General features: G+C 40.9%; 2 protein-coding genes across 7 annotated transcripts in view; one reads left to right on the top strand and one right to left on the bottom strand.

The window, feature by feature from the left end:
* MRPL51 (mitochondrial ribosomal protein L51) overlaps positions 1–27,681 on the bottom strand; it is a 377,933-nt gene that overhangs the window by 127,246 nt on the left and 223,006 nt on the right. The window lies entirely within an intron of this gene.
* LOC134491156 (rap1 GTPase-activating protein 1-like) overlaps positions 1–27,681 on the top strand; it is a 71,246-nt gene that overhangs the window by 11,481 nt on the left and 32,084 nt on the right. For 3 of the 6 annotated variants that reach the window (XM_063294705.1, XM_063294703.1, XM_063294704.1), the window contains exons 1-7: positions 7,916–9,039; positions 10,212–10,305; positions 12,304–12,339; positions 14,272–14,319; positions 23,249–23,287; positions 23,704–23,895; positions 27,203–27,306. In XM_063294705.1, the coding sequence (XP_063150775.1) occupies positions 9,038–9,039; positions 10,212–10,305; positions 12,304–12,339; positions 14,272–14,319; positions 23,249–23,287; positions 23,704–23,895; positions 27,203–27,306 (515 nt within the window). In that variant the 5' untranslated portion in view covers positions 7,916–9,037. Of the gene's footprint in view, positions 1–7,912; positions 9,040–10,211; positions 10,306–12,303; positions 12,340–14,271; positions 14,320–23,248; positions 23,288–23,703; positions 23,896–27,202; positions 27,307–27,681 lie in introns of those variants that run through there. The other 3 variants (XM_063294706.1, XM_063294708.1, XM_063294707.1) reach the window with 3 other exon arrangements.

Here is a 27,681-nt window from a genome sequence, read left to right as displayed (position 1 = left end):
GGGACTTTGAGTCTTCGACTACTTTTTATTGCTCAGAAAGGAGATGTCATGTTCACCGCTCAGATGAGATTACATCGTAACAGTTCGCTTGCCACGGTGCTGACACGTGTACTGGCTGGGAGGGTGCTGCTGGAAACCTTGTACAATAAACAGGAGGGGATGGTGCCAGGGAGGAATGTGTTTCGGCTATCTTTTAAATGTCAAGGTCGTTTAGCCCGTTGATCAGCAGAGCTCGTTAGGAGCACCTGGGAATGTGGGGAGGGCTGCTTGTGAGGGAGGGGGTGGAGTGATGTTTGCAAAGACGCTATTTAGTTTGAGTTTGGGTGCACTTTCCTCATTCTCAGCTTTTTACATGTTTGCACTCTTTTCTAAATAAATCAAGAACCTGAATCAAGATTCTGAGTCTGTAAGTTTTATTTAGATTAAGGCAATCGTCACAGGAGACTTTCCCCTGTGCTTTCCCCCATTCCACTCCTAGAACTTTTCTCTATGTGTGCTTTATAGCAGGGTTCCTGAACCTTGGCAACTCTAAGGTGTGCGGACTTCAACTCCCAGAATTCCCCAGCCAGCAAATCTGGCTGGGGAATTCTGGGAGTTGAAGTCCGCACAGCTTAGAGTTGCCAAGGTTCAGGAACCCTGCTTTATAGCATTAAAATGTTCAGAATTAGAACTGGCAGGCAGTTTCCCCTGAACCTCATCACTTTATAGGTGTATAACTGCTGAAGGAATGGAGCAAGTAGGAAGAGAAGTTAGGCTCTGAAATATGTCATTATTCTCCATCCTACCCATCTCCATTTTTCTTGCTTCTCATGGAGTCCACTACTCTAATTTCTAGATGGCCCGATCTCCCTTCCAGGCTAGAGCTGCTGGTCTACAAGAGATGCCTTTCCCTTTGTTAAAAAAATAAATAAAAATAATAAAAAGAGGAACGGGAAAGGTTGCAAAGGCAGGTTCTCCTTTATCTTAGGCCTGCTGTCAGGAGCCCAGAAGAGCAGTAGGTGGCTGGCTTTGTGAAGGCAGACCTTGTAATCACACTTGGGAACTTTTCTGCATTCACGCACCACTACCAAGATTTCTTTTACTTATGATTTCTGGAGAAGTAGGAATTAGCGGCCCTGTTTGTACAGCATACTAACCATGATGGTGAAGGCATTTAATCTGAGAATTGTGTCCTAGGTGATGCTGCAAATCACAGCCAGTGATGGTTGGTTGTGCCTCTCCTTTCTGGTTGGTGTTCTAGCAATCTTTGCCCTGGTCATCACTTCTGATTTTGCTTTGCTGCTGACTTTCCTTTTCCTTCCCTCCCCGCAAATCAATCCCCCTCATCACAGTTGCTTGATGGGGGCTGGAGCTGGTGTATATCTAATGGAGAAGGCTGATCCTTTCCCTCCTCTCCTCCTCCCTTTCAAAACTAAAAGCCCATGCATCTCTGAGGGCCGGTGAAAAATGAAGTGGGAATAGCAGAGACCTCTAGTTTCTCATCTCTGAAATGGGAATCTTCTTGCATTGGTGAGGCCAAACATGTACTGAGGCATGGGATTTGGAAGTGAGATTCTCATTTCTTCCTTGCTCTCGAGGAGGTGCTGAGGTTCAGATGAATATTGTTGAGGGTTTTGGGGAGAGAGAAATCTTCTGAACAGAGAGCCAAGATTCTAGATTCAGAAATAATGGCAAAGCCATGTAGCCTTCTGATTTTTTGACAAAGCCATGGGATCATAAAGCCAGAATTCATAAGCCAATTTCAAACCAAGCTTCAAAGTAGTATTTCTTGCCAAAAAATAGGCCAGAAGTTGTTATTGGGGTAAGTTCAGACTTACAAATAAACCATGTTATATTATAAGGTTATTTCCAGGGGTACCTTTCACAACTAATATTAATATAGGCTTTAACAGTATAGACTGCTTAAAACATAGAGAACTATCTGTCCCATGCGTTTTGTAATACTCAGCAAAAGAGAATCTATGTGTTATTATGTATATATTATTATGCATTACTATGTACTGTAGTATTCAGCAAAGGAGACTCAATGAGGTAGATTCTCCTTTGCTGAATACTACAAAATCCATGGGACAGATTGTTCTCTATGTTTTAAGCAATCTATACTAATAAAGTCTATATTACTATTAGTAATTAGTAAGCAGAGTATTTTGAATAAACCACAATGGCTGGAATTCCATAATGTGCTAAGCCATTAACACATTATGGCTGGGTGGGATGTGTGCACCCAGCTACTGGAGAGAACTACATTTCTTTTTCAACTTAACATCTGGCTTTAACATTTTAAAGATTTTGTTATACATTGTTATTTTAGTTTTCCTTCTAATGTTTATTTTTTAGTAAACTTACCCCAAATAATGATGACTGGGTTTCTTTAAGACTGTGGTAGGAGAGAAGGACTTACTTCCCTACCTTTTGCATACTTGTTGCTTTTTATCTGGCAGGATATTTCTCATCAGTGTTAAAAGTCTTAATATATTATTAAATATTTTATTAAATATTAAACAACAGAGCAGTATATAGTGCGGCATTCTTTGCATTAACTGCAGCTAGAAGCCAAGCAAAAGGTATTTAGAATGCCCTTCTGTAACTTCTTTTGGATCATTCATGTCTAAATGAGGTTTTACTCTGGTTGTCTGGCAGAGAAAAGCCATTTTGACATAGTTCTCTTGCTGTTAAATGACTGCTACAAATTTGATTTGGGTTGCTTGTGTTTTAATTATGTATTTTTTGTTCCTTTTACTTTTTGCAAGAGCCTAAGGGTAATATCAATATAACAGAGAGCCCAGCAGGGAAAAATATCTCAAAACAACATCATAATTAAAGATAAGCCCAAGACTTCTCCTAAGACAGTAATCTTATATATACTTAGAGGAACTGGCTGCCTGATAGTTTCAGGGTTTAGTTCATTTGATCTTTAGAGTCCTAAATAAATTTAAGGCCAGAAGATCTTGACTCCCCCCATGTATCTCAGATTCTCCACTCAAGATTAGAGACTTTACTCCAGATACCATTTGGACATCTATATAGATCCTTAAGTAAAGGTTTCCCTTGACATTACGTCCAGTCGTGTCCGACTCTAGGGGGCGGTGCTCATCTCCATTTCAAAGCCGAAGAGCCGGCGTTTGTCCGTAGACAGTTCCGTGGTCATGTGGCTGGCATGACTACACGGAACGCCGTTACCTGCCCGCCAAAGCGGTACCTATTAATCTACTCACATTTGCATGTTTTCAAACTGCTAGGTTGGCAGGAGCTGGGACTAGCAACGGGAGCTCACCCCGTCACGCGGATTCAAACCGCCGACCTTCCGATCGGCAAGCTCAGCAGCTCAGCTGTTTTAACCCGCAGCGCCACCGCGTCCCTTATATAGATCCTTAGTAAGTAGCAATATCAGCCTTGTGGAATCATCTTTCCAGAAATTATGAGTTGGTGGCTGGTTAAAAACTCAAACTTCCATAAGCTTTCAATGTCATGGTTTAATCATGCTTAATTATGTAGTATAGTGATCAAAGTCTTGGACTAGAACCAAGTCCCTGTTTGATCATGGAGATCACTCACTGGGTTTGAGACAGACATTGGCCTGATTTGTGCATTGTGCTAAGCCATAATTTCACCACTGCTTATTAATTACACTTGGCAAATCTACATACCATAATAAGCCAGAATTTTTTTTAAAAAAACCCCACGTACACATTAAGGCTTAGCACAATATACATAACCAGCTCTATCTCAGACCAACGTACTAACCAGAATTGCTGTTATGAGGATAAAGTAAGAGTGATACCTTCATGTGTTTCACCCTGACCTTTCATAGAAGAAGTGGGACATAAATGCAATAATAAATAAGCTACGGGTAATTTTGCTTGAGATTTATTACTCTATGATGTGGCTAAGAGAATAGAATTTGTATTCTTTTTTCTGCTTCTGTCATGTATTTTGTATTTATTGCTGTTCTATATATTTATTATTTTTTATCTTGTGAAATGCTTTGGGTTAATATAGAAGAGCAGGATTCAAATTATTAATATGATCAAATATGTTCACACGGAGTCTGCTTTAAAACCCTTATCCCATCAATCTAAACATTCGTGAAGACAAAATAGAAGCAGGCAATATTAGTAGCACTGGCCAAAGAATGGCAAAGAATTTTCTTGGTGAAGGTCTCTGCTTGCAGGGCTCAGAGGATGTGAGTGGATCCCCATCCTGACATAAGGACAGTTTGACATAAAGATCTTCTGTATCTTGGAGGTTCACGGTGGGAAAACTAGGTTTGAAGACCTAGTTATACTTGGTGTAGGGATGGATCAGAAGAAAAGGTTTTCTGTTAAAGATTATTGGGCAGGATGTGACCTGAGGCAGGTAAATGGAATTATATTTTGTTAGTACCATTGCAACATTTGGCCTATTCCTTAAAAATGCCACATACATTCTCAGAATGAGGATCATTTTGCCCGTCTTCAATTAAGATTGAGTAAGGGTCAGACATGACTTGATGCTTGCACAGGGACCTTTCACCTTTCACATGAGATTTGTTCCTTCATTGCTGTCTTTGCCTCTTTCTACTTGTGCTTCCTTGGAATTGTTAGCTCTGTAGGATGTATCTATTTTGCACATTATTGAAGAACACCCTCTGTCTACTCTTGTTGCATGTAAACCCTAAAACAATAAACATGATGGGGACCCAGATGACAGTACTTCTTGGAGGATATGCTATGTTTTAAAGTGTGTGTTCGCTTTCCTCCTCTGTATTTATCTCATTCAGTTCTCCCGGTGATTTTCTGTTACATGGTGCCCCTCCTCTCTCGTTTTTCTGTGGTTGCTGTCTCACATTCCTGGTAACCTGCAGTGTCTCCCCAGGAGTTTCCTGCTCTTGCGCAGGATAGGCTCTTCTTCTTCCATTTGAAGTGTGTCTCAGGAAAGAGAGGCAGTGGCCATTTAACTTCCAGGGAGGAACAGTGATTTGGGGACAGCACTTGTGCCCTCTGGAACCGGGCTGGCCGTGTATGCTGCACAGAAAGAACAAAGCCTGTATGCAGGAGGCCAGAGAAGCCTCAACGGGCACAGAAGAGGTTGCAAGAATAGAGCATGTTTTCTTGGAAGCGTAGTTTGACCTATGGAGGGTATGTATCCGTATCAAGCCTGGCTCACTCTGCTGCATTCCTCCAAGCTGCATTATGTCTTTCCATGCTTTTTTCCAGGGAAGTAAGGATGCCACAGGCTTTTAGCACGTCTGAGAATCTGGAGCAACTTGCAAGAGAAGTATGGCTTCCTATACCGTGGTGAGGAAGAGGAGCGTGCTTTCTTATTTCAGGATGCTTTTGCTTCAGATTCTCTTTCTCCCTTCCCCCAACCCTTGTTCCCTCCAATGATCTTGGAAATGAGGTTCCCAAAATTGCTAGCTCCTGCTTATGTTGCTTGGAATTCTTGGAGTTGCTGTCCCAGTAAGTCTGGAGGGAACCAGGTTATGGAGAGCTGGCCTACATAGTTTTGGAAATGTAGAAATGGTTAGATTTGGTTGTTCATAGGGCATTTACATTTAAAGTAGAGTATGTGTAGGTACAGAAGGAGCCTTGTAGCCTTCAGTTGTGAATTAGACTGGAGATGGGAGGGCTAAAGCGAAGGATGTTTTCATTCCATTTACGTCTTTATGAGGGACCTTACAGTCTGCTGGAAGTGTGGAGTATTGATATAAATTAACCCAGAGTAGGTAACCAAATGTGTTTACAGTTATTTAATATTAATATTAATAGAGCATTTTTATAAACTGTAAATTAAAGTGCCTCATGTCAATTAGCCCAGAGTTTTGCTTTTGTTGGCAGAGCACTGCAGGCTAAGAGCAATTAGGAGGAATTTCTGCCCACACATTCCACTGTAAACCAGTAGAAGAAAAATATTTTATCACCTGTTCTGACCCCACTCATGGGAGGGGAACATCCAATAAGTACACTGGGTGGGTGGGTGAGAAACCAAAGCTGAGTATTCTACCTCTGCCATCCCTTCATCACCAGTTTGTTCATGTGCAGAAGGCTTGTGTGTTCATATGTAGGCTCTCTGCACAGTTTAGAAAGCTGCATTCTCGGTTGGGCAAGGGGTGTCCAAAAATACAAAACTCCCCTTGCTGTAGACCATCAACCCCAAAATATGGTAGACAATTGTAAATATTAGCAGAAGGGGGCGTGGAACAAATGGATTCTCCCTTGTCTCACCTCACTTTTTTATTCTTAAAAGTTGAGAGTGCTGTGGCTGGCATCGTTTGAAATCTTACTTTAGCCACAAACCCAATAGATAGTTTTAGGCAAGTCCTCTTGATACTGAAAACATAGGGTTTAATGTTCTCCTTTACTTTTGGATTATTAGGAGGGGAGGGTCCAGTCCCATTATTTCCTTCCATTTTCCTATTGGAGAAAATTTGTGAAAGATGGAATGACTGCACAATTTATTTTGACTTCTAATGCTTGAAACTGTTTGGAAATAGAATGCTTTTATTGATAAGGCTTTCCTAAAGCAGCGTTTTCCAACCTTGGGAACTTTAAGATGTGTGGACTTCAATTCCCAGAATTCCCCAGCCAGCAGGGGAATTCTGGGAGTTGAAGTCCACACATCTTAAAGTTCCCAAGGCTAAGAAACAGTGACCTAAAGAATCCTGAGAAGAGTATTTTAGTGAAATGGTGGGACTTATTGTTAATAAACCCAAATGCTCCTGTTTTACTATAATCCCAAAGGTTCCATATAAAGGTATCATTACTAGCATGGCTGTGTCTGGCCTCTTGGAGCCCCCTTCAGAAGGGGGATAATGTAATATTAAGTTTGCTTTGAGCAGTCAAATATGCTATAGAAAGGTTGAGGGACTGAACTTGGTGTTCTCCAGAAGTTTTGGACTATAAATAATCCCTGGTCACTGTCTGACCACGCTGAATGTGGCTGATGGAAACCAAATGCCAAAACCTCTGGAGGACACCAAGCCGCCTTCTCCTGCAAATGTTCTCTTTGTTTTTTATTACTATTGAAACTTGCCAGTTAGCCATTATTCTATGGTACCAATGAAATATCCCGATTTTGGAAGGCTTTAAAAGCCAATACATTTCAGTGGCCACTCAACAAGAGTTTCATTGTTGGCCTGTGGCTGTTGATCCTATCCTTCCTTTTGATCAATCCATATACCAGGGCTCAGTGTCCATTATTTCTTCTCCTCAGGGAACAGATATGTTTTTAGTTCGAAGTGGATTACTCTGGTGAGTGTTGAGATGTCTCATAATTAGATTTGCAAAAGGCAACTTTGGGCAACCCAGCTGTTCTTATTTGATTTTCCAGCTGCTTTAAATCCACATTATAAAGCTTGCAATGAACAATTTAATTTGCATTAGACACAAATGGTTAACCTATGTGAATGAGCCATGATGAGGTAATTTTTTTCCCTAGTGTTCATTTGTTCTGGAAGCACACTGTGGATCAGGCTCTTATAGGAAAGCCTGTAAGTGGGTTTATTGGAAGCAGTAATTGCTGCTTGCTGTGCAAAGCCTGTCTTGCCCCCCTTACACGACCATCAGTGAGAAACTGATGTGAAGGCAGAGCTGCTTCCTCTTTACATAATACTGCTATTAATGCAGGTAAGCTCTCTGTATAACGAAACTGCAGCTTAGTCACTGAATCCCAGACGGAGTGTATGGCAGGCTACAGCTGGAAGTAACCCAGACTGAATTGCATTTGGAGTGGCCAAATATATATCCTGGCATTCTCTGTGCAAGTGGCTCATACTCAGAAGCAATTCTTATTGTGGATGAGTCTTTTTATTGCTTTGATAAATGATCCTTAACATTCAAGCATATTCCCCCAGCTGCAGGTAATGCCTGTTACTTTGGAGTGGGGAAGTAACGTGCTGGTTGCTGTCTTCTGCGTTCTAGAGTGGGGGAAGCTGTCATCTATAAGTAAGTCAGCTCCTGCTTCCTGTTAAGACAGGTATCTGCAGTGTACTGGCCAAAAGGCAGGTATTAAGCGAAAGACCCTGCATGGAAATCTTGTTACTTGAGTTTTTAAAAAAAATTAAAGCTTTTGGGTCTCTTAGCTTAGAATGAGGGCAGATAAGAAAAGACACAACAGAGGCATATAAAATAATGTTCAGCGTTGATGGAAAATGCGGCAGAGATGCATTTTTCTCCCTCCCTCCCCCTTTCATTGGACTCAGTGCAAGGAGATTCAGGACTCTTTCACGGAAGTAAATGATTACACAGCAACAGTTGAAATAGGGAAGATGTAGTGAGGAGGGCCACAGGTTTAGCGGGGTTTGAAAGAAGACAGTTCACGGAAGACAGGGCTTTCAGTGGCCACTAGTCTGGTAAATTACTCCAGAATCAAACACAGCCTATCTTAAATACCAGCTGTTGGAGACCAAACATAGAGGGCTGTTGCTGAGGAGAGCAAGATAAATGAACAAATAAATCAAAGGAAGAAGGCTATTGCTATTATGTCCTAATTCTGAACTTGCTTTTTCCCCCCTTTTTTATTAATTAGTAATTGTTCAAGATATAATTAAGACACGTAATGTAGAATATAAGACTGACAGAATACAAGTCTGAATGTATGTGTCAGCTACTGGGGTACAGAATGTTGTACTAGATGGGTTTTTGTTCTACTCTGTCAACTATTTCCTCATGTATTGTAAGAACTCCCAGGCTGTTATACTGTGCTTTTGTTTCAATAGAAACACACATTTCACACATACCAAGTAGGAAGCCTTTCTAGGTGAGACTGGGGCATTTTGTTGTAAAGGCTAAATCAGGTCGAATAATTAATTATTTGCAGGACTTCCCTATCAAGCATATTTTGGGGAATCATTCCCGGATGATGCTATTTTTTATTCATAGTACTCTCATCTGTTGCTTATGAATTGTCCCAGTATAATTCTCCAGGATTTATCTTTCTAACCATGCTTTCTTGTACATCCCATCCATGCAAATACTTGTGTGGAAGAAGAGATGTGGAAGAAGAGATGGAGAAGTAGCTGTCACCGCAGCAAGTCAGAGTCCTGGGCATCTGAAATGGAATGTAAAAAATCAGGAGTCTGGTAGCACCTTTTCTGACTCACACATTTTATTAAAAGGCATCGGCTTTCATGAGCTGCAGCTCACTCCATCAGATGCACAGAGTGGCTAGGATGATGTAGGATTTTAATTGGGGTGAGGTGAGGGGAAGAAAGGATGGTTATGCAGATACAGGTTACATGTGAGACCGATTACGAGTACCTTATCAATTAACAATTGTAGCGTGTTTGCTGAGACCTTCTGAGATTGGCTGAAACCTTTTGATATATGTGAATTCAATAATTTCTTGCTCAATGGTGCTGTTAAAGTCCCACTTTCTCCAAACAGTTGCTTTGCATGAAAGTGATAAGGCAGCTGCAATAGAAAGCTGAAGTGGCAGACAGAATAATATATAGAAGGTCTCAGCCCAAGAATGGGAGGAGAGATGGTGTTGAGTGCTTAGGGGCTGCACTGGCAGTAGGGAGATTGAAGTCCAGGTCCATCCTCAGCCATAGAAGCTCCCTGGGTGACTTGGGGCCGGTCACTCTCTCTCAGCCCAACTAATCTCACAGGGTTGCTGCTGGGGGGTTGGGAAATGGGAAGAGGTAGCATATACAGTATACACTACCTTGAGCCCCTGAATGAAAGGCAAGTTATGTCTGATAAATAATAAATAAACCAGAATGCAAGTGGGGATGCAACAATGGATTGGCAGGATGATTTATTATTGCATGCGTAGCTGCAAAAACTGTGTTAAAAGTCTTCTTGGTTTTTAAACGCGCTTCTATTTGACTATAGTACAGTACTCACCGAGTGAAGTTTAATTGCAAGATGGCTTTCTCTCATCACTGAAGCCATGTTCAGTGCTGTATGCTTGTGTGAGACACACATTAATAAATGTACGCCTGTGATAACTAGGGGAATCTACCAAGGGGCTTTTTATTTTAGTGCTATGCTTTGGCTAGATATCATTTAAAACCTTCTCTTCCTGCCCATTAACAGTTGTGATCTTTCCTTGAAAAGATTTAATGTATGCTTTTTCTCAATGGATTTTAAAAATAAAGTCTGGGCCTTGTCTGAATTGCAGTAGCCAGTTCCTAAGCTTATGAAAAAGGGTGTCAGCATCTGGGAAAGGTGACTTTTCTACAGCTGTTGGGTTTTTATTATGCTAACTGGCATGGCCTCCTTTTCGTACAGGAGATCTGATGAAGCAGAACACTGCATCAGTGACATCTTAGACTCACCCATCCAGGACCCTCAGGCTGCCCTTAATCCAGGTGTTCAGAATAAGGTAAGTAGCTGCACTTGCTTTCTGCCTGCCTCTAATAATGCAAATGTGCTTAACTCAACCAGCTTTGTTCTGCTTTTGCTTCAGGAGCTCCAGGCAATCCTCATTCCCCCTTTTTATCTTCACCACAACTTGCTTAGTGAGACAACCTAGTTTGAGAGAGAATGGCCAGTCTAAGGTCACCCAGATAGCTTCCTAGCTGGCTGAAGATCTTCTAAGTTGAATACAATTAGCATCAGCCTCCTCTGAGACAGGAACTGGGTTACCACAGCTGGAGGAGTCTAAGCTCTTTCAGTTGCATAAGCTTAGAACCATCAGATCTCAGCACCCAAATATGAAAGCTTGGAAATGGAACTGGTATGTCTAGGGATTTGGGGAGGGTTTGGAGCATGCTGCTTTCCCACTTAAGCTCACATCTCTTTCAGTCATGTTAAGGTGTTCATGTGACAAACCTACACTCTGCATCTCAATTTGAGGCTGTCAATAATATAATGCTTTTCTGCATTTTATTTTTTTCTGACCTTACTGCTTACAGTTCTTCCTCTTTCCTTCCCTGCAGTCATAGTGGCATATACACAGCTAACTCAGTAATATTTTCTGTGTTTGGTCTGTGAAAAACTATGTTTTTCAGGTGTTTAATGAACAAAGGAGAAGGTTCCATCCAGCCTTCTCTCCTGAAAATACACTATGAGTACACATCCGGGCTTGGCTGTTGTATTACGTGACAAATCAGCACTTGTTCCTTATTTGCCTCAGGATTCACACAGCAGACTGATTCAGGGCATGTCTCATTGACTGGATCACAGCAAACTTTTGGTACTGTAGAGAGTAAGGAAGATGACCTTGACGGAGATGAGTAGATGCTGTTGCTTAGGCAAAAGGGACAGAAAAGAGCCAGTCTGGTGTAGTGGTGAAGGTGCTGGCCTAGCAACCAGGAGACTGAGTTCTAGTCCCACCTTAGGCACAAAAGCCAACTGGGTAACCCTGGATCAGTTGTTCTCTCTCAGCCCAACCCACCTCACAGGGTTGTTGTTGGGAAAATAGGAGGAGGAAGGAGTATTAGGTATGCCCGCTGCCTTGAGTTGACCAAATTTATATTTAAAAATCTAGTAATAAATTTTGAAGTTTAGGACTATGAGATCTAGTGGCACAGGCATGTGTCTCCCTAATTTACTGAACTATAAGAAGGGGGTGAAGGTACAGCACAGTCAGATTGGAAGATTCTGTTTTTATAGCCAATCTCAGTAAAAGTAGCTTTGGCCTTCCTGTAGAGGTGATTTCCTGGTCTGGTTTACCTAGTGGGGCTGATAGGTACTGAGTATGCCCAGACATCAGGAACCAGACTGATGAGGGATGTGGAAAACAAGAAAAACATTGAAGAGAGATTTGTCAGTTGTCTTTGACAATCTGAAAGGTTTTCATGTTGAAAATGAAGTGGATTAATTCTTTTTGTCTCAATGAGAAAGCTATGGAATCAACTAGAGGTAAATTTTTGGCTGAGATTTACGAAGAACTTTTAATGGTAACAGATTGCCTTAAATAGGATAGTCAATGCCCCTTAAAGTGTTCAAGCAGAACTGGAGAAGGGTGCTGTAGCACTGTCCTGCTTTTAGCAGGTACTAGGACTCTCCAGTTTCCTTCCAATTCTGCTTTTTTTTTAAGATTTAAAGTTTAAAGGTTGTCCTTTAAATGGCAAAATATTTGGTTCTTTTCTGAAAAAGAGGAGTATCTGAGTAAGAAATACAATAGTGATGAGCAGCTCAGTTCTTTATTTTAAAAAGTGTGAAGCATGACACTTTTCCACATCAGTCTGGTTTCCAAATAATTAGAGCTTAAACAATAGGGTTTTTTTCTCTTTCTGAAACAATGAAGTGCTCTACCTTCAGTTGTATTTTCATAAGAAGCTGTGCAGAATTGAAGACACATCCTAGTAAAACAGTAATTATGATCTGAAGTTGGGAGTCTGCAAATTGATTATTTATTTTATGTGATTCCACACAGGTAGTCGACTTATTTGAAATGATTGAAAAAATGCAGGTATGTTTTTCTTCTTCCATGATCCAATTTTGAACTTCTGATAAGAAGCTGCTTCTGCTATGAAATTGTTCTGCTACCTGAACATCGCCATAACCCCAACCCAATAGCCACCTCAAAGCCCTCTGCCCTGCCGACAGCTGTGTCTGCCGTTATCCCAGTTCACACAGCCGGCTTATACCAACTCAGTCCTACTTTGATGCCCCTCTATTTCACCCTTCCATTCCTGCCATGGTCTTTCTGTTGGCTCATCTGGCTCCAATAAGATTCTCCTTGTAATTTCAGAAAATGTTTTTGCCTCCCTGCAGTTCCTGCTTGTTAAAAAGGGATGGCTTGCTTTCTGCTGTTCTTTTGGAAACCATATTGATTTCACTCTCGCTTAGTGATACCTCAGTCCTCTTCCTCTGCCTGCAGCTACATCCCTGTTTTCATTTGGGCCAGCAATGGCAATAGAGGCTAAAACTGTTGCTTGGCAGTCTTTGAGTTGTTGATTTGCACAAAGGAGTAGTTGTGCCAAAGTGCTGGTAAGAGAGAAGATAATTATCTGGTAACTATCTGGCTGCAGAAGGCCAAATAAGAAGGGATACCTACATGAGGGAAATAAGTTGGGTGGAATGTTTTTTGGGTCACCTCTCATGCACATCTGTGTTCGCACTTTCTATTGTACCAGAATCCAAACTGAAATCACCCTACATCACTGATAAACTCAGTTTGGATTCTTGGAATGAATTTAAAAAAACTTACTTTCCAGAGCAAATTATATAATAAACATCACATGTAGCCTGACCCTAACATTTGCAGATGTGCTACTTAGAGTAAACTTTTGCTGATTTGATGAATGCAGTTTTTCTTTCCGTTTGAAGCTCTCAGAAGAAAGCAGGGGGGGGAAAGGTAAATTAGAAGGAGACTTAGTTACACTGGATAGCTACTTTGATGGTGCCTGGATGGTTTAAACTGAAGCAGCTAGAGAGAGAGAAAAATAACACTTGGACGTCTCTCTGCATTGCAGGCATTTAGACAGTGATTAGGTTTGGGCATGGATTGATTCCATCACTTGGAAATAGTTTTGCTAGCAAAAAAGTGCACCTGTTCTATCAGAGCTGAGCCATCTTTCCTCTCTGCCCCTCATTCCCAGGATTTTAACCCATGATGTGATTATTTCCTCAAGTGCCTTTGCATTTCTGGACTTAGTATTTGTTCTGCAACTTGGCTGACTGTTTCCTATAAGGAAATGGACTCTTGTGTGTGTATGTAGGAAGAAAGAAGAAGAAAGGTCCCTGAGTCATTTTCTGACTCTTTGGGGGATGCCGCTTTCGCAACATTTTCTTGGCAGACTATAGAGTGGGGTGGTTTGCCATTGCCTTTCCCGGTTATAGTTACCTTTCCCCCAGTGTATGTATGACAAGGGCCTAAATCTCCTGCTTTGAAAACAAGAGGTGATTATTCTAGAGTTAATGATTAAGCATAACAAAAGCACATTCTGCAAATATGTTGCCCCAGAATGTATTCAAGAGTGGCCACTGAACTTTGAGAATCCTACTCCTTACTCTTGAAATGTAAAATAGTTTGGCAGGGGGGCTCTTGGCCCTGGGAAGAGCAGTGGTTTGTTGCTGTCAGCCACGGCCTCTAGAGCCCCTCCAAACGTTGCCACCAAACTGTGGTATCTAACATGACAGGATGGAAGAGGTATTAAATATATGGCAAATAATTATATTGTGTTTAATATAGTTAAATGTAAATTAAATTGTGTTTAGTTGTTATCCTGGAGTCTTGTCCCCAGCACGCCACTCAAAGGCCAAATGGACATCCAGCCCCTTCCCCCTCAAAAGGGCACCACAAGGATTGACTTACTTACTTACTTACTTACTTACTTACTTACTTCCTTCCTTCCTTCCTTCCTTCCTTCCTTCCTTCCTTCCTTCCTTCCTTGTCTAGAGAAGTCGTTTGGATGAGCAAAGATGTTCACTTCCAGCTCCACTAAAGGTCAGTTCAACCTTTCTGTTGCTCATTGCATTTTTTGAATTAGGAATGATAAACACAAGAGATGGTCTGTACATTATTGTATGATGAGACAAGTTGCACCCCAGCATTTCAGCAGGATTGCAATCAGTGAGCAACTCAGCAGGAGGCTTTGCAGATAGGAGTGGGCTTTTTTCCCCCTCCTGTTTTTAAGGACTGAGAAAGGCTTCACTCCCAGTTGAGTGGAATCCTTTATTTTTCCACAAGGGAATGAATAGCAATCTTCTGTTTGTGTACAATTGTGGCGTTAGAAGTGCTGGAGCAGGGAATGGACACCCATAGAGGACTGAGAGCAATGCTTACAGCTTTGGGGAGGACAGAAGCCACAATGGGTTGTCCACTATATGGTGGTGTTCCTCAACCTTGGCCACTTTAAGATGTGTGGACTTCAGCTCCCAGAACTCCTCAGTCAGCACACTGGCTGGGGAATTCTGGGAGTTGAAGTCCACACATCTTAAAGTGGCCAAGGTTGAGAAACACTGGTATATGAAGCTGGCTCCCATTTGAGGGTGGGCCTGGGATTTTCCATTTTTTCCCCAATTTGGGTTTCCTCTTTCTTTGTTTTAATTCCGTAACATCATCCGTGACTTGCGTTATGGTTTTAATGAGTTTCCCAACTCAAAATGTCAGAGAACTATGCCGTGACTTTTCAGAATTGTACCACTAAAATTTAGTGGTGCTGTCAGGGGAAGATCCAGGTTTTGTGGGCATCCCTGAGATTGCTGATTATCCGTCCCTGAGTTAGGGGCAAACTGGAGTAGGGAGAGCGCCATAGTCCAGGTGGGGGAAGAAGAGAGAGCAGTGTGTAAAGAAGTAAGAGAAAACTAATGTCAAAAGAATGTCAAGGGGAAGGCAGAAGACAGAGAGCCCGGGAAACCACCCTTGTTCATGTATCTGTTTTGTTGTTCAGGAAAAAAAAGTATTCCAAAAGGTTTAAGGACTAACCTTCTTAAACTGGCACCTTCTAGCGGTGCTGAGCCTGCAGGTCCCAGAATTCCCAGTCAGCATGGCTAGAATAATATAACCACAAAGTTCAAAATAAGCCAACACTACTGTATAAGGTAGAGGAACACTTGATAGAGGAACACTTCCAAGTAACTGTGGAAGAGCAGGAGGAAAAGGAGGAAAAGGAAAGGTCATTTTTTGCACCTGCTTCCTGTTCTCTTGTGACTTTTTAGGGTAATTGTGTACCAACCTAGCAATGGTACTATTTTAGTTTGCATGTTTGTTTATGCATGCCACAGATTAGCAGAGTGTCCCTGTGATTTACAATAAAGCATAAAGCCAAAGTTAAACAAAAGATACTAAGAATTATTCAATGCTACAATCCTGTCTAAACAGACATTTAAAGCCTTTTATTTTTTAAAGAAAAGCAAATATGCCCTTGAGTTGAATTGGCGCCTGATAACTTCATCTATGCAGTTTCCTTGGCATTGTTATGGAAGTGGTTTTTGGATGGATTTTTTGACTTCCCAGGCTAGTTTACAACCCTAGAATTTACAGGTTATCTCACATCAAAATACAAACCAGGGCTGATCCTGTTTAGCTTCTGAGATTAGCCAAGAATAGTTAGATGCCATTACCTACTAAAACATAACCTTTGCAAAATCTATCAAACAGGTCATTTGCCTGAACTCAGCAAGAAGCACATTACAGGCTTTAAAGGTGGTAATCAGCCTTTCTCGTTAACTAGAATTAAATTGACAGACGCTTCAGTCGTGTCTTTAAGTCTTTCAAAGACCAGCTTAGCTCCTGATTTTTTTGTAAGGCCATGGAGGTGACCTTAGAGAAGGCATCCAGAAGTTGTTAGGGCAGCAATAGGTGCAGAAGCATGTGTTAAACTTGGAAGGGGTGGTGTGTGTGTGTAAAGAGTATTAGAAAAAGACTTAGATTTGTTCTTTCCTGATTCACTGGGGTATAAAGGGGAGGGGAGGGGAGGGGAGGGGAGGGGAAACACAGGCAGACTTGCAAGATTCTGTTACTGTAGCCTATCTCAACAAAATATAGTTTTAGTCTTCCTGTGGGGTCAGTTTTCTGATCTGTTCTACCTCGTAGGGCCGACCGTTCCATGCTAACTGGAAGTTTCTGAATTAAAGGCATAGACAGCGTTAAAAGGGTGTATTACAGTACTCGTGCCAAACTCTAAGCCTGATCTAGAGGCATTTGTAATATTAACTAAGGCACTTCTGCCACAACAGGTGGCAACATCTAGCAGGCAGACCTGTTTAGTGTTTAGATAGGACACTGCCAGGAAATCCCACTACAGACTATCCCAGGAAGTAAAAAAACAACAACATCCTGGAAGAAGGCAGGTGAACCACTGTTGCCAAAGAGAACTATAGGGTACCCATAGGAATAGAGCAGCATTTATTCTTTGGGATGCATCTGTACTAACCTTCTGGTTAAATGTTGGGCAAAGGCCAAGAGACCTAGTGGTGGAGTACAATATTTCCAATAGGCTACTCAGCTCCTCTGGTATACTCTGATTTAGCTTCTCTACAGAAGGAATTACCAGATCCTCCCATGATTGAATTTACAGCCAGACTGGCCAGAATGCTAGAGATGTTATCCACACAAAAAAAAAAAACCCTCATTAAAAGCATCACAGGGAGTAACTGAAGGTTCTGTGATCCGGTTAAAGGAGGAGATGGCAGAGGTAAAAATCAGCCCTCTCACACCTGAAACAATTCATCAGCCCATGAGCATCATTCAGAGGCAAGATGTGCAAAACAATCCTACTTTGCTGCATGTTTTGCCTCAACATAATGTGCACTGATATCATACCGATTCAGATTTACGTTGAGTCTGTTGGCAGAATGCTGGGAAAGCCTTTAGCCCAGGAGAGATCAGAAAAGTCACACACCAGGCATTTCTATAAAAATAATTTATTTACAAAAAGCAAAACATATTTAAAGGACTTAGCTCTCATTCAGAGCTACCTAGCTTGGCTACATATCGGCAGAGAGAAAAAAGAGGAAGTAAGAAACAAGTCCGGGCAGGTTTCCTCCCCCCAGGCAATTTGTATAAAGCACGTGCGAGGAGACAATCAAATACAACCTCTTCACCGGGCCTAAATGATTAGGTACAATAGCAGTCTTAATTGTTAGTAGGAAAACCTCAACACTCCCCTTTTTATACTACAGATTAAGATGCAAACCAATCTTCTTTGACAACTCTTTGTGTCTTGGTACAGGAAGAGGTTTGGTTAAAATATCAGCAATCATGTCTTTTGATTCACAATATTTTAACATTATTTCTCCTTTGCTTATCATATCTTTGATATATTGATATCTAATATCGATATGTTTTGTTCTATTTCTGCAGGCTTCAGATTTTGCCATAGCAATGCAAGCTTGATTATCCTCATAAACAGTTATAGGCTGGTTCACTTCCATGCCTATGTCTTTTAACAAATGTTTAAACCATGTAACCTCATTACAGGTTTGTGTTAGAGAATAAAACTCTGCTTCTGCAGTGGAAAGAGCAACAAGTGTTTGTTTTCTAGAATGCCAGCCTAAGCTAGATCCAGCAAATTGAATTAAAATCCCAGAAGTGGATTTTCTGTCACTGACATCTGCTCCCCAGTCAGAATCGGCAAAAGCCTGCAATTTCTCAGTTCCAGAGGCATTTAGCTTCAGGCAATAATTCTTTGTTCCTTGCAAATACCTCATTAACCTCTTCAATGCTGCTTTTCCAGTAGATGTAGGCTTCTCTACCTGTCTACTTAAAATGGCCACAGAATTTGAGATATCTGGGCGAGAATGATTTGCAATGTACAGTAAACTTCCAATTGCAGATCTATAGTTCTCTGCCTCAGTTAATTGAGTTTCTCCTATATCTTTCTGAAAATCTATTATCATCGGAGTAGAGACTGGTTTACAGTCTTGCATATTAAAATCCTCTAGGAGCTTTTGAATTTTACTACGTTGGTTTAACAGAAAGCTACCATCGTTGTCTCTGTGTACTTCCAAACCTAGGTAATTGGTCACAACTCCAAGGCTTTTTAATATGAAATGGCTTTTCATGCAGGCTTCAAAATCAAGCCTTTGTTTTTCTGTTGATGTGAACAGCAGCAAATCATCAACATAAATGCACAGATACATACAGCCTTGTTTGTCCTTCTTCATATATACACAGGGATCTGCTTTTCCTTTTTCAAAACCAAAACTGCAGTTTTTCATCTAATTTTTGGTTCCAGGATCTAGCAGCTTGTTTTAACCCATAGATTGACTTCTGCAGTTCACAGACTAGATTCTCCCCTTTTTCATAGCCAGGGGGTTGCTGCATGTATAATTTGTGATCTAAATCACCATAGAGAAATGCAGTCTGAATGTCATAATGGTTAACTGACATTCCTTTCAGTGCAGCAACTTTTAACAGTAATCTAATTGATTCACCTTTAGTAGCTGGTGCAAAAGTCTTGTCAAAGTCTAAATCTTTCCTTTGAGTGAACCCTTTTGCAACCAACCTTGCTTTATATTTTTGGATTTTGCCATCAGCATCCCTTTTCAGTTTGAAAACCCACCTACAACCCAGACAGCGTTCATTGGGAGGTAGATTTACCAGTTTCCATGTTTTATTTTCTTTCAAGGATGCTAATTCCTGTTGCATGGCAGAATGCCAATTTTGTGCAATCTCAGGTGGTAAAGCATTCACTTGTTCTAAAGACTCAGGTTCTATGAATATGTGAAAAGCCTTTACTGTTTCAGCCTGAAAACGTGATGGAGGAACGCCTTTATTACTCCTCTGAGATCTGCGAGGTAATACAGGGCTTAAATTTTGACTCCTATCACTTTCCTGAGAAGCATCTGTCTCATCAGACAGATCTTCAGTTTGCTTTTCTGGTTTAATGTCCTCATCAGGCAAAAGATCACCATCAGCAAGTCCTTGCGTTCTCTTGTGGTGGTCAGATCAACTGGAGAGCTAGAGTTTAATCTCCCCCAGTTTTGTTCAGCAAAAGAAGCGCTTTTGCTAATTATTAATTTCTCTCCCAGTATGAACCTGTAGCTCCTCTGGCTTTGTTCATAGCCAACAAAGATGGCTTTCTTTGTTGTGGGGCCTCCTTTCCTTCTCTGCTGTTTTGGAATGTGAACCCATGCAGTGCTACCAAACACTCTAAGATGGTTTACCTTTGGTTTCACACCATAAAACAAATGGAATGAAGTGTCCTGAATCACAGAGTTATACAACCTGTTCTGTACATAAGTGGCAGTAGATATGGCCTCTCCCCAGTACTTAAAACATAATCGTGAATCTTTTAGCATGCATTTCATCGCATTTTGCAAGGTTCTGCCCTTTCTTTCAGCAACACCATTTTGCTGAGGGGTGTAAGGGTTAGAAAGAATTTGTTCTATCCCTTTTTCCACTAGGAACCTTCTGAATTTGTGAGAAAGGTATTCTCCTCCTCTGTCACATTGGAGTGCAGATACAGGCCTAGGGAATTTTCCATTTGCCCATGTCACAAAACTTTTAAATTTCTCAAATGCCTCATCTTTATGTTTTAAGATGTAGATAAATGTGTATCTTGAGAAATCATCAATGATGGTCATTGCATACCTTGCTTGTCCAAGACTTGGAGCAAAAGGACCAATAATGTCAGAGTGTACAATTTCCAAAGGTCTAGTTGTAACTCTGTCACTGTGCTTACTCACAGGAGCCTTTAGTGTTTTGCATTCTTTGCAAACTACACAGTCTAAGTATTTATCACAGGGTTTTATCTTTAGGTCAGCACACAGCTGTGGCATTTGTGCTATATACTTGAAATTAGCATGACCAAATCTCCTGTGCATCAGGTGTACACATTGGTCATGATATGGAGAGTTGCCAACTGCAGCCTTGCAGCTTGGCTTCCTTGCATTTTGCACAATGTACAAGGAGTCTTTTAACATACCAGTAGCACACAATTTCCCATTTTTACGTATCTCACAACCATTTTTCTTAAATGTTATGATATACCCTGTTGCAGCCAATTGTGCCACAGATAAAAGGTTTGATTGTAAATTTGGCACATACAACACACCTTTTACAGTTTCTCCTAAGCAGGATAAATACAAGTCACCTTGTCCCATAATGTTGGTCACAGACCCATCAGCCAAAGATACACTTTGTCTTTCAGTTTGAGACAGTGACACAAAAGAGCTTTCACAATTACATAAATGACAATTGGCCCCAGAATCTAACACCCATACATCAGAATTACCCTTCTCAGCAACCTGTGCAATTTGGGTTGTCTGAAGAGCCTCCTTCTGTGTTGCCCTTGTGTTCTTCTTCTCTGTCTTTTCCCATTCAGCGAGTCAGCGCTGTGTAACATACGATGGGGTGAGGTCTGCTTCAGGCATAGCCTCCAGGGTACAAATCAGCATGTCCCACGTTGCATTTAGTGAGGACAGGAGGATATAGGATTTTGTGAGAGGTGTAAATTCCATTCCTCTCTCCTGCAACTCAACAAACAGCTGCTGAATATAATGCAGGTGCTCAGGAAGGCTATCTCCTTCTGCAAGGTAGGCTCTGTACAGCTTTTTCGTCAGAGTAACTTTACTCCCTGCTGTTGCCTTTACATATAAGTCTCTCAAAGCGTCCCAAAGTTGCTTTGCAGACTGCATGCCTCGCACGTGGACTAGCTGATTGTCCTCAACTCCCAAGATAATGGTGGCTCTAGCCCGCTCATCCTGTCTCAGCCATTCAGCACTGGGATTTGGGGGGTTTTGCTCACCAATTGGCAGCCAAAGATTCTCTCTGCGAAGATACATCTCCATCTTCAGGGCCCAATTCAAATAGTTGGTCTCTGATAGGCGCTCCAGAGGCATCGCTGAGGGCTGGGAGGTAGCCATGGCTTCTTCCTTCTTTTGCAAGTCACCTCAGCTGGCTTCTTTGTCCTGTAGACCGGCAGTTGCTGGAAAATCTCCAGGTGGCTCCAAAGAAAATCTTCACAGGTCTTTGCTACCTGCCTTTAAATTGTGCATGAGGTGTGGAGCTGATCTCTCTTTTCTCTCTGGGTTTTACTGGGCTTACTCACTGGGCACATAACCTGTTGGCAGAATGCTGGGAAAGCCTTTAGCCCAGGAGAGATCAGAAAAGTCACACACCAGGCATTTCTATAAAAATAATTTATTTACAAAAAGCAAAACATATTTAAAGGACTTAGCTCTCATTCAGAGCTACCTAGCTTGGCTACATATCGGCAGAGAGAAAAAAGAGGAAGTAAGAAACAAGTCCGGGCAGGTTTCCTCCCCCCAGGCAATTTGCATAAAGCACGTGCGAGGAGACAATCAAATACAACCTCTTCACCGGGCCTAAATGATTAGGTACAATAGCAGTCTTAATGTTAGTAGGAAAACCTCAACAGAGTCTACTTCCACTGCACTCTGGTCATCTACTATGGCACTTCAGCTCCTGCACTTCCATGTATGTGTATACACACACACACACATGCACACACAAAAGCTCTATATTTGAAGTATATTGGGAAGAGCATTTAGGTGCAATTGTGCCAAGTGCCTTAGCAAGTTCCCTATTCCATATCCCACCCAAGGCAAAGACAGAATTGTTGGTGGGGCCAGCCATAAACTTTAATGAGGTCTCTTGAAATCCATCTGGATCCAATTGGATCCTTCTTGGGCAGATCAGTGTAGTAAATTCAACCACTCCTACATATGAGATGGAGGCCCATCCATGACAGTTTATGGAAATCCCTACCCACAAATACTGCTTTATACTAGTTTAACACTGGTCCAACTAAGAATGACTTAAAACTGTCGACTCGTGGTCTGGTGTCTAAATAAAGAAAAAAGATGATGTCTGGTCACGTTAACAGGACGCGGTGGCACTGCGGGTTAAACCACTGAGCTGCTGAGCTTGCCGATTGGAAGGTTGGCAGTTCGAATCCGCGTGACGGGGTGAGTGCCCGTTGCTAGTCCCAGCTCCTGCCAACCTAGCAGTTCGAAAACATGCAAATGTGAGTAGATTAATAGGTGCCGCTTTGGCGGGCAGGTAACGGCGTTCTGTTTAGTCATGCTGGCCACATGACCAGGGAAGTGTCTACGGACAAACGCCGGCTCTTCGGCTTTGAAACGGAGATGAGCACCGCCCCCTAGAGTCGGACACGTCTGGACTTAATGTCAAGGGAAACCTTACCTGGTCATGTTATGTCATGATTAGGTAGAAGTGGGGAAAGGCCTTAAAGTAGTGGCCTAATGTATTTAGAACATCTTTCAGCTGAGTTTCATGATTCTGTTCCTTGATGTCTGAGGTACACCAGCCCAACAGCCAGCCTTCTATGATCATTTTGCTGGTTTAGAGTTGGAATGACAGTAGGATAAAGTGGCCATTTCTAAGCTTGGCATTAATGAAAGCATTATTTTCAGGAACTGAGAAATACAAGTCTTCCAGAAAAACTACACAATATAGTGAAGAGAAATCATATAGGATATATTGTTGGATTTTTGATGTTTTCTGAGCTTGCTTCTCTTCCTCTAGAGGTTTCCTGATCTGACTAAGTAACGTCATAAGTGCATGGGGAGGTAGAATTTGCTGACTATTTAGATGATGATGATGTGGTAGCCTGTCCTACCAGCTTTGATTGGGGTATTGTTTCTTCTTTGATTGCTTTTTGGATGGGGTATTGTTTCTACTTTGTTTATCTGGTGCTAGTTTTTGCATATCTGGGTGCTGGTTAATAGGTGTGTGATGGGGAAGGAAGTGTTTAGGAGAGGAAAAAGGGCATGGTATTAAAGGCCACAATTATTACCTCCCTTGTGACTTAGATATTCCTTAAGGGCTCAGCCAAATAACAGAGAGGCATGTGTTAGAAAGTGAGCCACCCACATAATACAGGGTCTGTACTCTTCATTTCCTTTGCCCTATATATTTACTAATGGCCTCTTTGCATTTTCAGAGAGAAGAGGAATATATCCCATACCCCAGCATCTATGAGGTGAGCCCAGCAAGTCAACCATGGTTTGACTTTGAGTTCAGATGTTTTAACTGAACAAAACTGAGTGGCTCAGGCTGAAGAAGGATCAGGTGTCACTTCAGGTGGTCGTACATCTGAGTTTGATAGGATTTTCATGTCTCCAAGCCTAGTTTTTCTTTTACTGAGGTTAGTCCGTAACTCCTTGAGCAGGATGAACTCCTTGAGCTGTGAAGTAGAAGGGAGGATGCTGAGATATGCTTGACAAGAGTTGTAATCCAATTCATCTGGAGGCAGTGGACTGATTTAAATTGATCAGGTGCATATAGCTTTGAAATTGGATTAATTCTGAACTCAGGGGTTAACATCCATTCAGAACAATAGTCTAGATTGCCTTGTCTCTCTACCCATAGTGGTCCACGTGTCTTCTTTCTTAAAAGGTATTACAGCGGGGCTGGCCTTACCCCCTAATCATCTTACCCCAGTTTGGGGGTTACTGGATTGAAGGGACCTCTCACAGCCTGCCTGCATCAGGCTCCGAACTGCACGACTTGCCGTCTCCTTGCAGTGGCAAAGTGAGGTTGGAGTGTGACCCAACAGCAAAGCTGTACCGCAGATACTTCCTAGGAAAGGTAGAAGTTTATATTATTTAATGTACTCCAAACCTTCATACTGTATATACTTTATTTGTAATAGTTTGCAACATCAACCTGTGGATACAACTTGGCTAAGACAAAACATCATTATACGTTTATGGGGAAAATGTTATCTTTAAAGTAATTTTATTAGAAATGCAAACTTGAACTTTAATATGTCAACTTAATTTTTAATTTTATTATATCAGAGTAATTAACAGAAGAAAAGATATACATAGAACAATATTAACAATACAATAACATGTATATATGATAAGTTGTATTTTATAGACAAGTTTTCATACTCTAATTTAATTAATGCATGTTCAATATCCTGTTTGTAAATGAGAGAAAATCAGACTGGATCCTACTGGGTCATAGGAATAATTCTGAAAAATAGATGGATGGTTTTATATGTGTTTAGACTTCTTCAATTCAATATTGAGCTTAATGCAACAGATATATATTGAAAACACTGAGTTGCAGTTATATTTTTCAGCTCTTTTAAATTGAGTGTGTGTGTGTTAATATGTTAAGATTTTCAGAATTTTTCATAATTTCCATGATCTATAACTTGACATAGATTAATCCATTTATACATTAACTATTAATAGTCACCTGTGATTCATTGGCTGTATCAATCCAAACTATTATGGAGAAACCCAAAATGAGTTAAAGCCAATCTCAAAAACTTCCGTGAAACCTTATCAAAGACTTTTCATGATCCAAAGAAATTACAGTATAGCTGCTGAGTCCTGTCTATTTAAAACAGAGAACAAACATCAGTAAAAAGAATTTAATAATGCCAGAATTTTTATGGCCATGTACAAATCCAGCCTGAACTGGTTGTTCAGCAGTCAAAAGAACAAGCTGTAATTTGTGGGCCAAAGCAGCTTTTTAAAACTTACCTTCCACATTTGTCAAGGAAATATGTCTATAATTAGAACACATTTCCCATCATAACTATATTTGCGTTATTAAAAGGAAGGGATTTATTTGAAAAAGCTGCAATATGCCTCTGGTAAAATGAAAGATATAAATAGCTGATACGCATTTTGTACCAATCCACTGAAAAACCATGAGGGTTGGAGGTCTTCCCCAATTTCAGGGATTTAATCATGACAATTTCCTGCAGCAAAAAAAGGCGAACTAAGATTAGGGACCTGGTACTGAGATAAATGTAGCAAGCTCACTTCTATTGGTAAAGAATTGGCACTGTACAATTTAGAGTAAACTTCAATAAATCATTGATAGTTGTTCTAGAATCTGTCTACGATTTCTCATTTGCGTCCTGAATAGAAGGTACAATATTACGTTATTTAATTTGCTTGAGTCTGACTGCCAGTTAATTTATTAAACTTCTCAGTCTTTTCTCAACACTGTTGCTTGGTGCAATTTAATAAATATAAAGTTCTGGAAACAAAGCTTCTTAAGTTTATATTTAGCACAAGCTAAAAGTCTGTGTCAGAAAATACTTAAAAAGTTGAAGAATTAGAGACTTTGTCCTCTAAGAATGTAACTTTAACCACTTATGCTTCTTTTTGTAAAAACCATATGCAATAGTTTGACCTTGAATATATTCAAGGTCAAATATATTTGGAAGGTAGATCAATAGGCAAAGAATACTTAGTTCAACTGAGACAGCAAAGCTGAAGGCTTCCATTCCTGCGCTTAAAAACATGGTGTCTTAGAGTTTTAGAAATACTACTGGTAGCAGAGCAGTTCTGTTCTCCCAGTATTGCCCTGATATGCAGTATGTGTGTATAGAAAACCATTGTGCCTTTCCTGATAAAACACCCACTCTGTCCTGGGGATGTCCAGTCCTGGAAAAGAGGGGAACACAGAAAATTCATAACTATAGTAAAAATTTCAGGGCTTTCCTGACCTGAAAGCACTGCCAATGGCCACCAGCAGAACTATATTGACAACCCCAACAATATGCCGTCCCACTTGAGAAATTGCCCATGTCACAGTAGCCCAGCACTCAGGCATGTTACAACTTTCTAGTTATACTTTTTTGTGGGGTGGGAGGTGCCTTCAAGTCAGTCTTGACTCCTGGCGATTGCCTGGAGAAATCCCTGCAGTTTTCTTGGCTGGGTTTTTCAGAAGTGGTTTGCCCTTGCCTGCTTCCTAGGGCTGAGAGAGAGTGACTGGCCCAAGGTCACCCAGCTGGCTTTGTGCCCAAGGCAGGACTAGAACTCCCGGTTTCTAGCCTGGTGCCTGAACCTCTCCACCAGACTGGCTGTGATGCATGTGAATAATATTGCAATATTTTATAATATATTATAAAATAATATGAGACCTAGTTTAGTGTAGTGGTTAAGGCATCAGGCTAGAGACTGGGAGCTCTAGTCCCACCTTAGGCACAAAGCCAGCTGGGTGACCTTGGGCCAGTCACTTTCAGCCCTAGGAAGGAGGCAATGGCAAACCACTTTGGAAAAGCCTTGGCAAGAAAACTGCAGGGACTTGTGGAATATTGCTATTAATGATAAATTGACATGTGAACTAAAATATAAAGAGGGTTTGGTGAAAAGGAATGACTTTGATGCTATATGGGGTGAATTTCTGGAGTATGTTTTTGTTAAAGGGAAGGGAGTAAAACCAGATCAATATATATTATCTTTTTGGAAAAGAGGGCTTATTAAGAATTATTAATAATAAAAATGTGTGATCATAAAAAGTAAAGAGATAAGGAAGGCTATTGGTTCCAGAGGTGATGGGTGCATGTAGAGGTTAAGTTATAAAGTTATATGTTTTGGTTGTTTGATCGAATTATTTTATGTTTTTGTTGTTGTTGTTGTTATAGGTTATGTGTTTTGTAATTTGTATCTTAAATAATAAAATTATATTAAAAAAGAAAAAAGAAAACTGCAGGGACTTGTCTAGGCAGTCTGAGAATCAGACACAATTGAACGGATAAAAAAATCAAATCAAACCAAATCATATACATGTTATATATGTAGGCATGCATGCATTTATTTTAAACAAATTTTGGATCATAGTATATTGATTGCTTTTGTTTTTACGTACGTATATGTATTAATGTAAGATTGTTATTATATATATAGTTTTATTGTGTCTGACCTTAGGGCTGTAATAAATGTGATTGATTGATATATGTAGGCATGCATGTGAATAAGTCTCCTGGTTTCTAGCCTGGTGCCTTAACCACTACAAACTGGCTCTCTCTTGTTACTTTATAGGTGGATTATCCAGCATTTGTAGGATAGCCAGAATCTGTTCATTTATTTGTTTATTTTGGAATACCATGAGATAGACAAGTGTTCCGATGTCTTTGTTTTAGGAGCATCAGAATTTTTATGCCAATGACTCAGCTTTGGGCTACTTGGTTCTTTCTGTAAAGTACGAACAGGTTGAAGGGCAAGACAATCTCCATCTGTTGCTGAGGTAAAACTGCCCTTTGATGCCACCACCCCCATGATATCACAGGGCTAGTCAACCTTTTCAGTGGGTTCTCCTTCCGTTGGTTGGTTTTCTAAAGCTTGTTTAAGATTGGCAATTGCCCATCCTTGTCCCTGTTTGTTTTTTGTTTTTTAAACTTTTCTCAGTGACTTGTTTGGTTAAGTCCATCACTGCTGATATAGGAAATTTTCATAAGCCTCATCTGGAACCCCCTTAGTGAAATAATTAGCTTATGTGTAGCAGAATTTGCCACAGGGTGCCCTTCCTTCCAGCAGATTAGATTGCGGTGGGAGAAAAGTGGGCAGTAGCCTATCCCTGATTGCCTGGTTGCTCTTTAATTTACTCTGCTTTTTCTTGTTG

This window comes from Candoia aspera, chromosome 2, assembly GCF_035149785.1.
Source record: "Candoia aspera isolate rCanAsp1 chromosome 2, rCanAsp1.hap2, whole genome shotgun sequence".
In the NCBI taxonomy this organism is placed as follows: domain Eukaryota; kingdom Metazoa; phylum Chordata; class Lepidosauria; order Squamata; family Boidae; genus Candoia; species Candoia aspera.
Note: the sequence above shows the minus strand (reverse complement) of the source record. Positions and strands in the feature narration are given on the sequence as shown.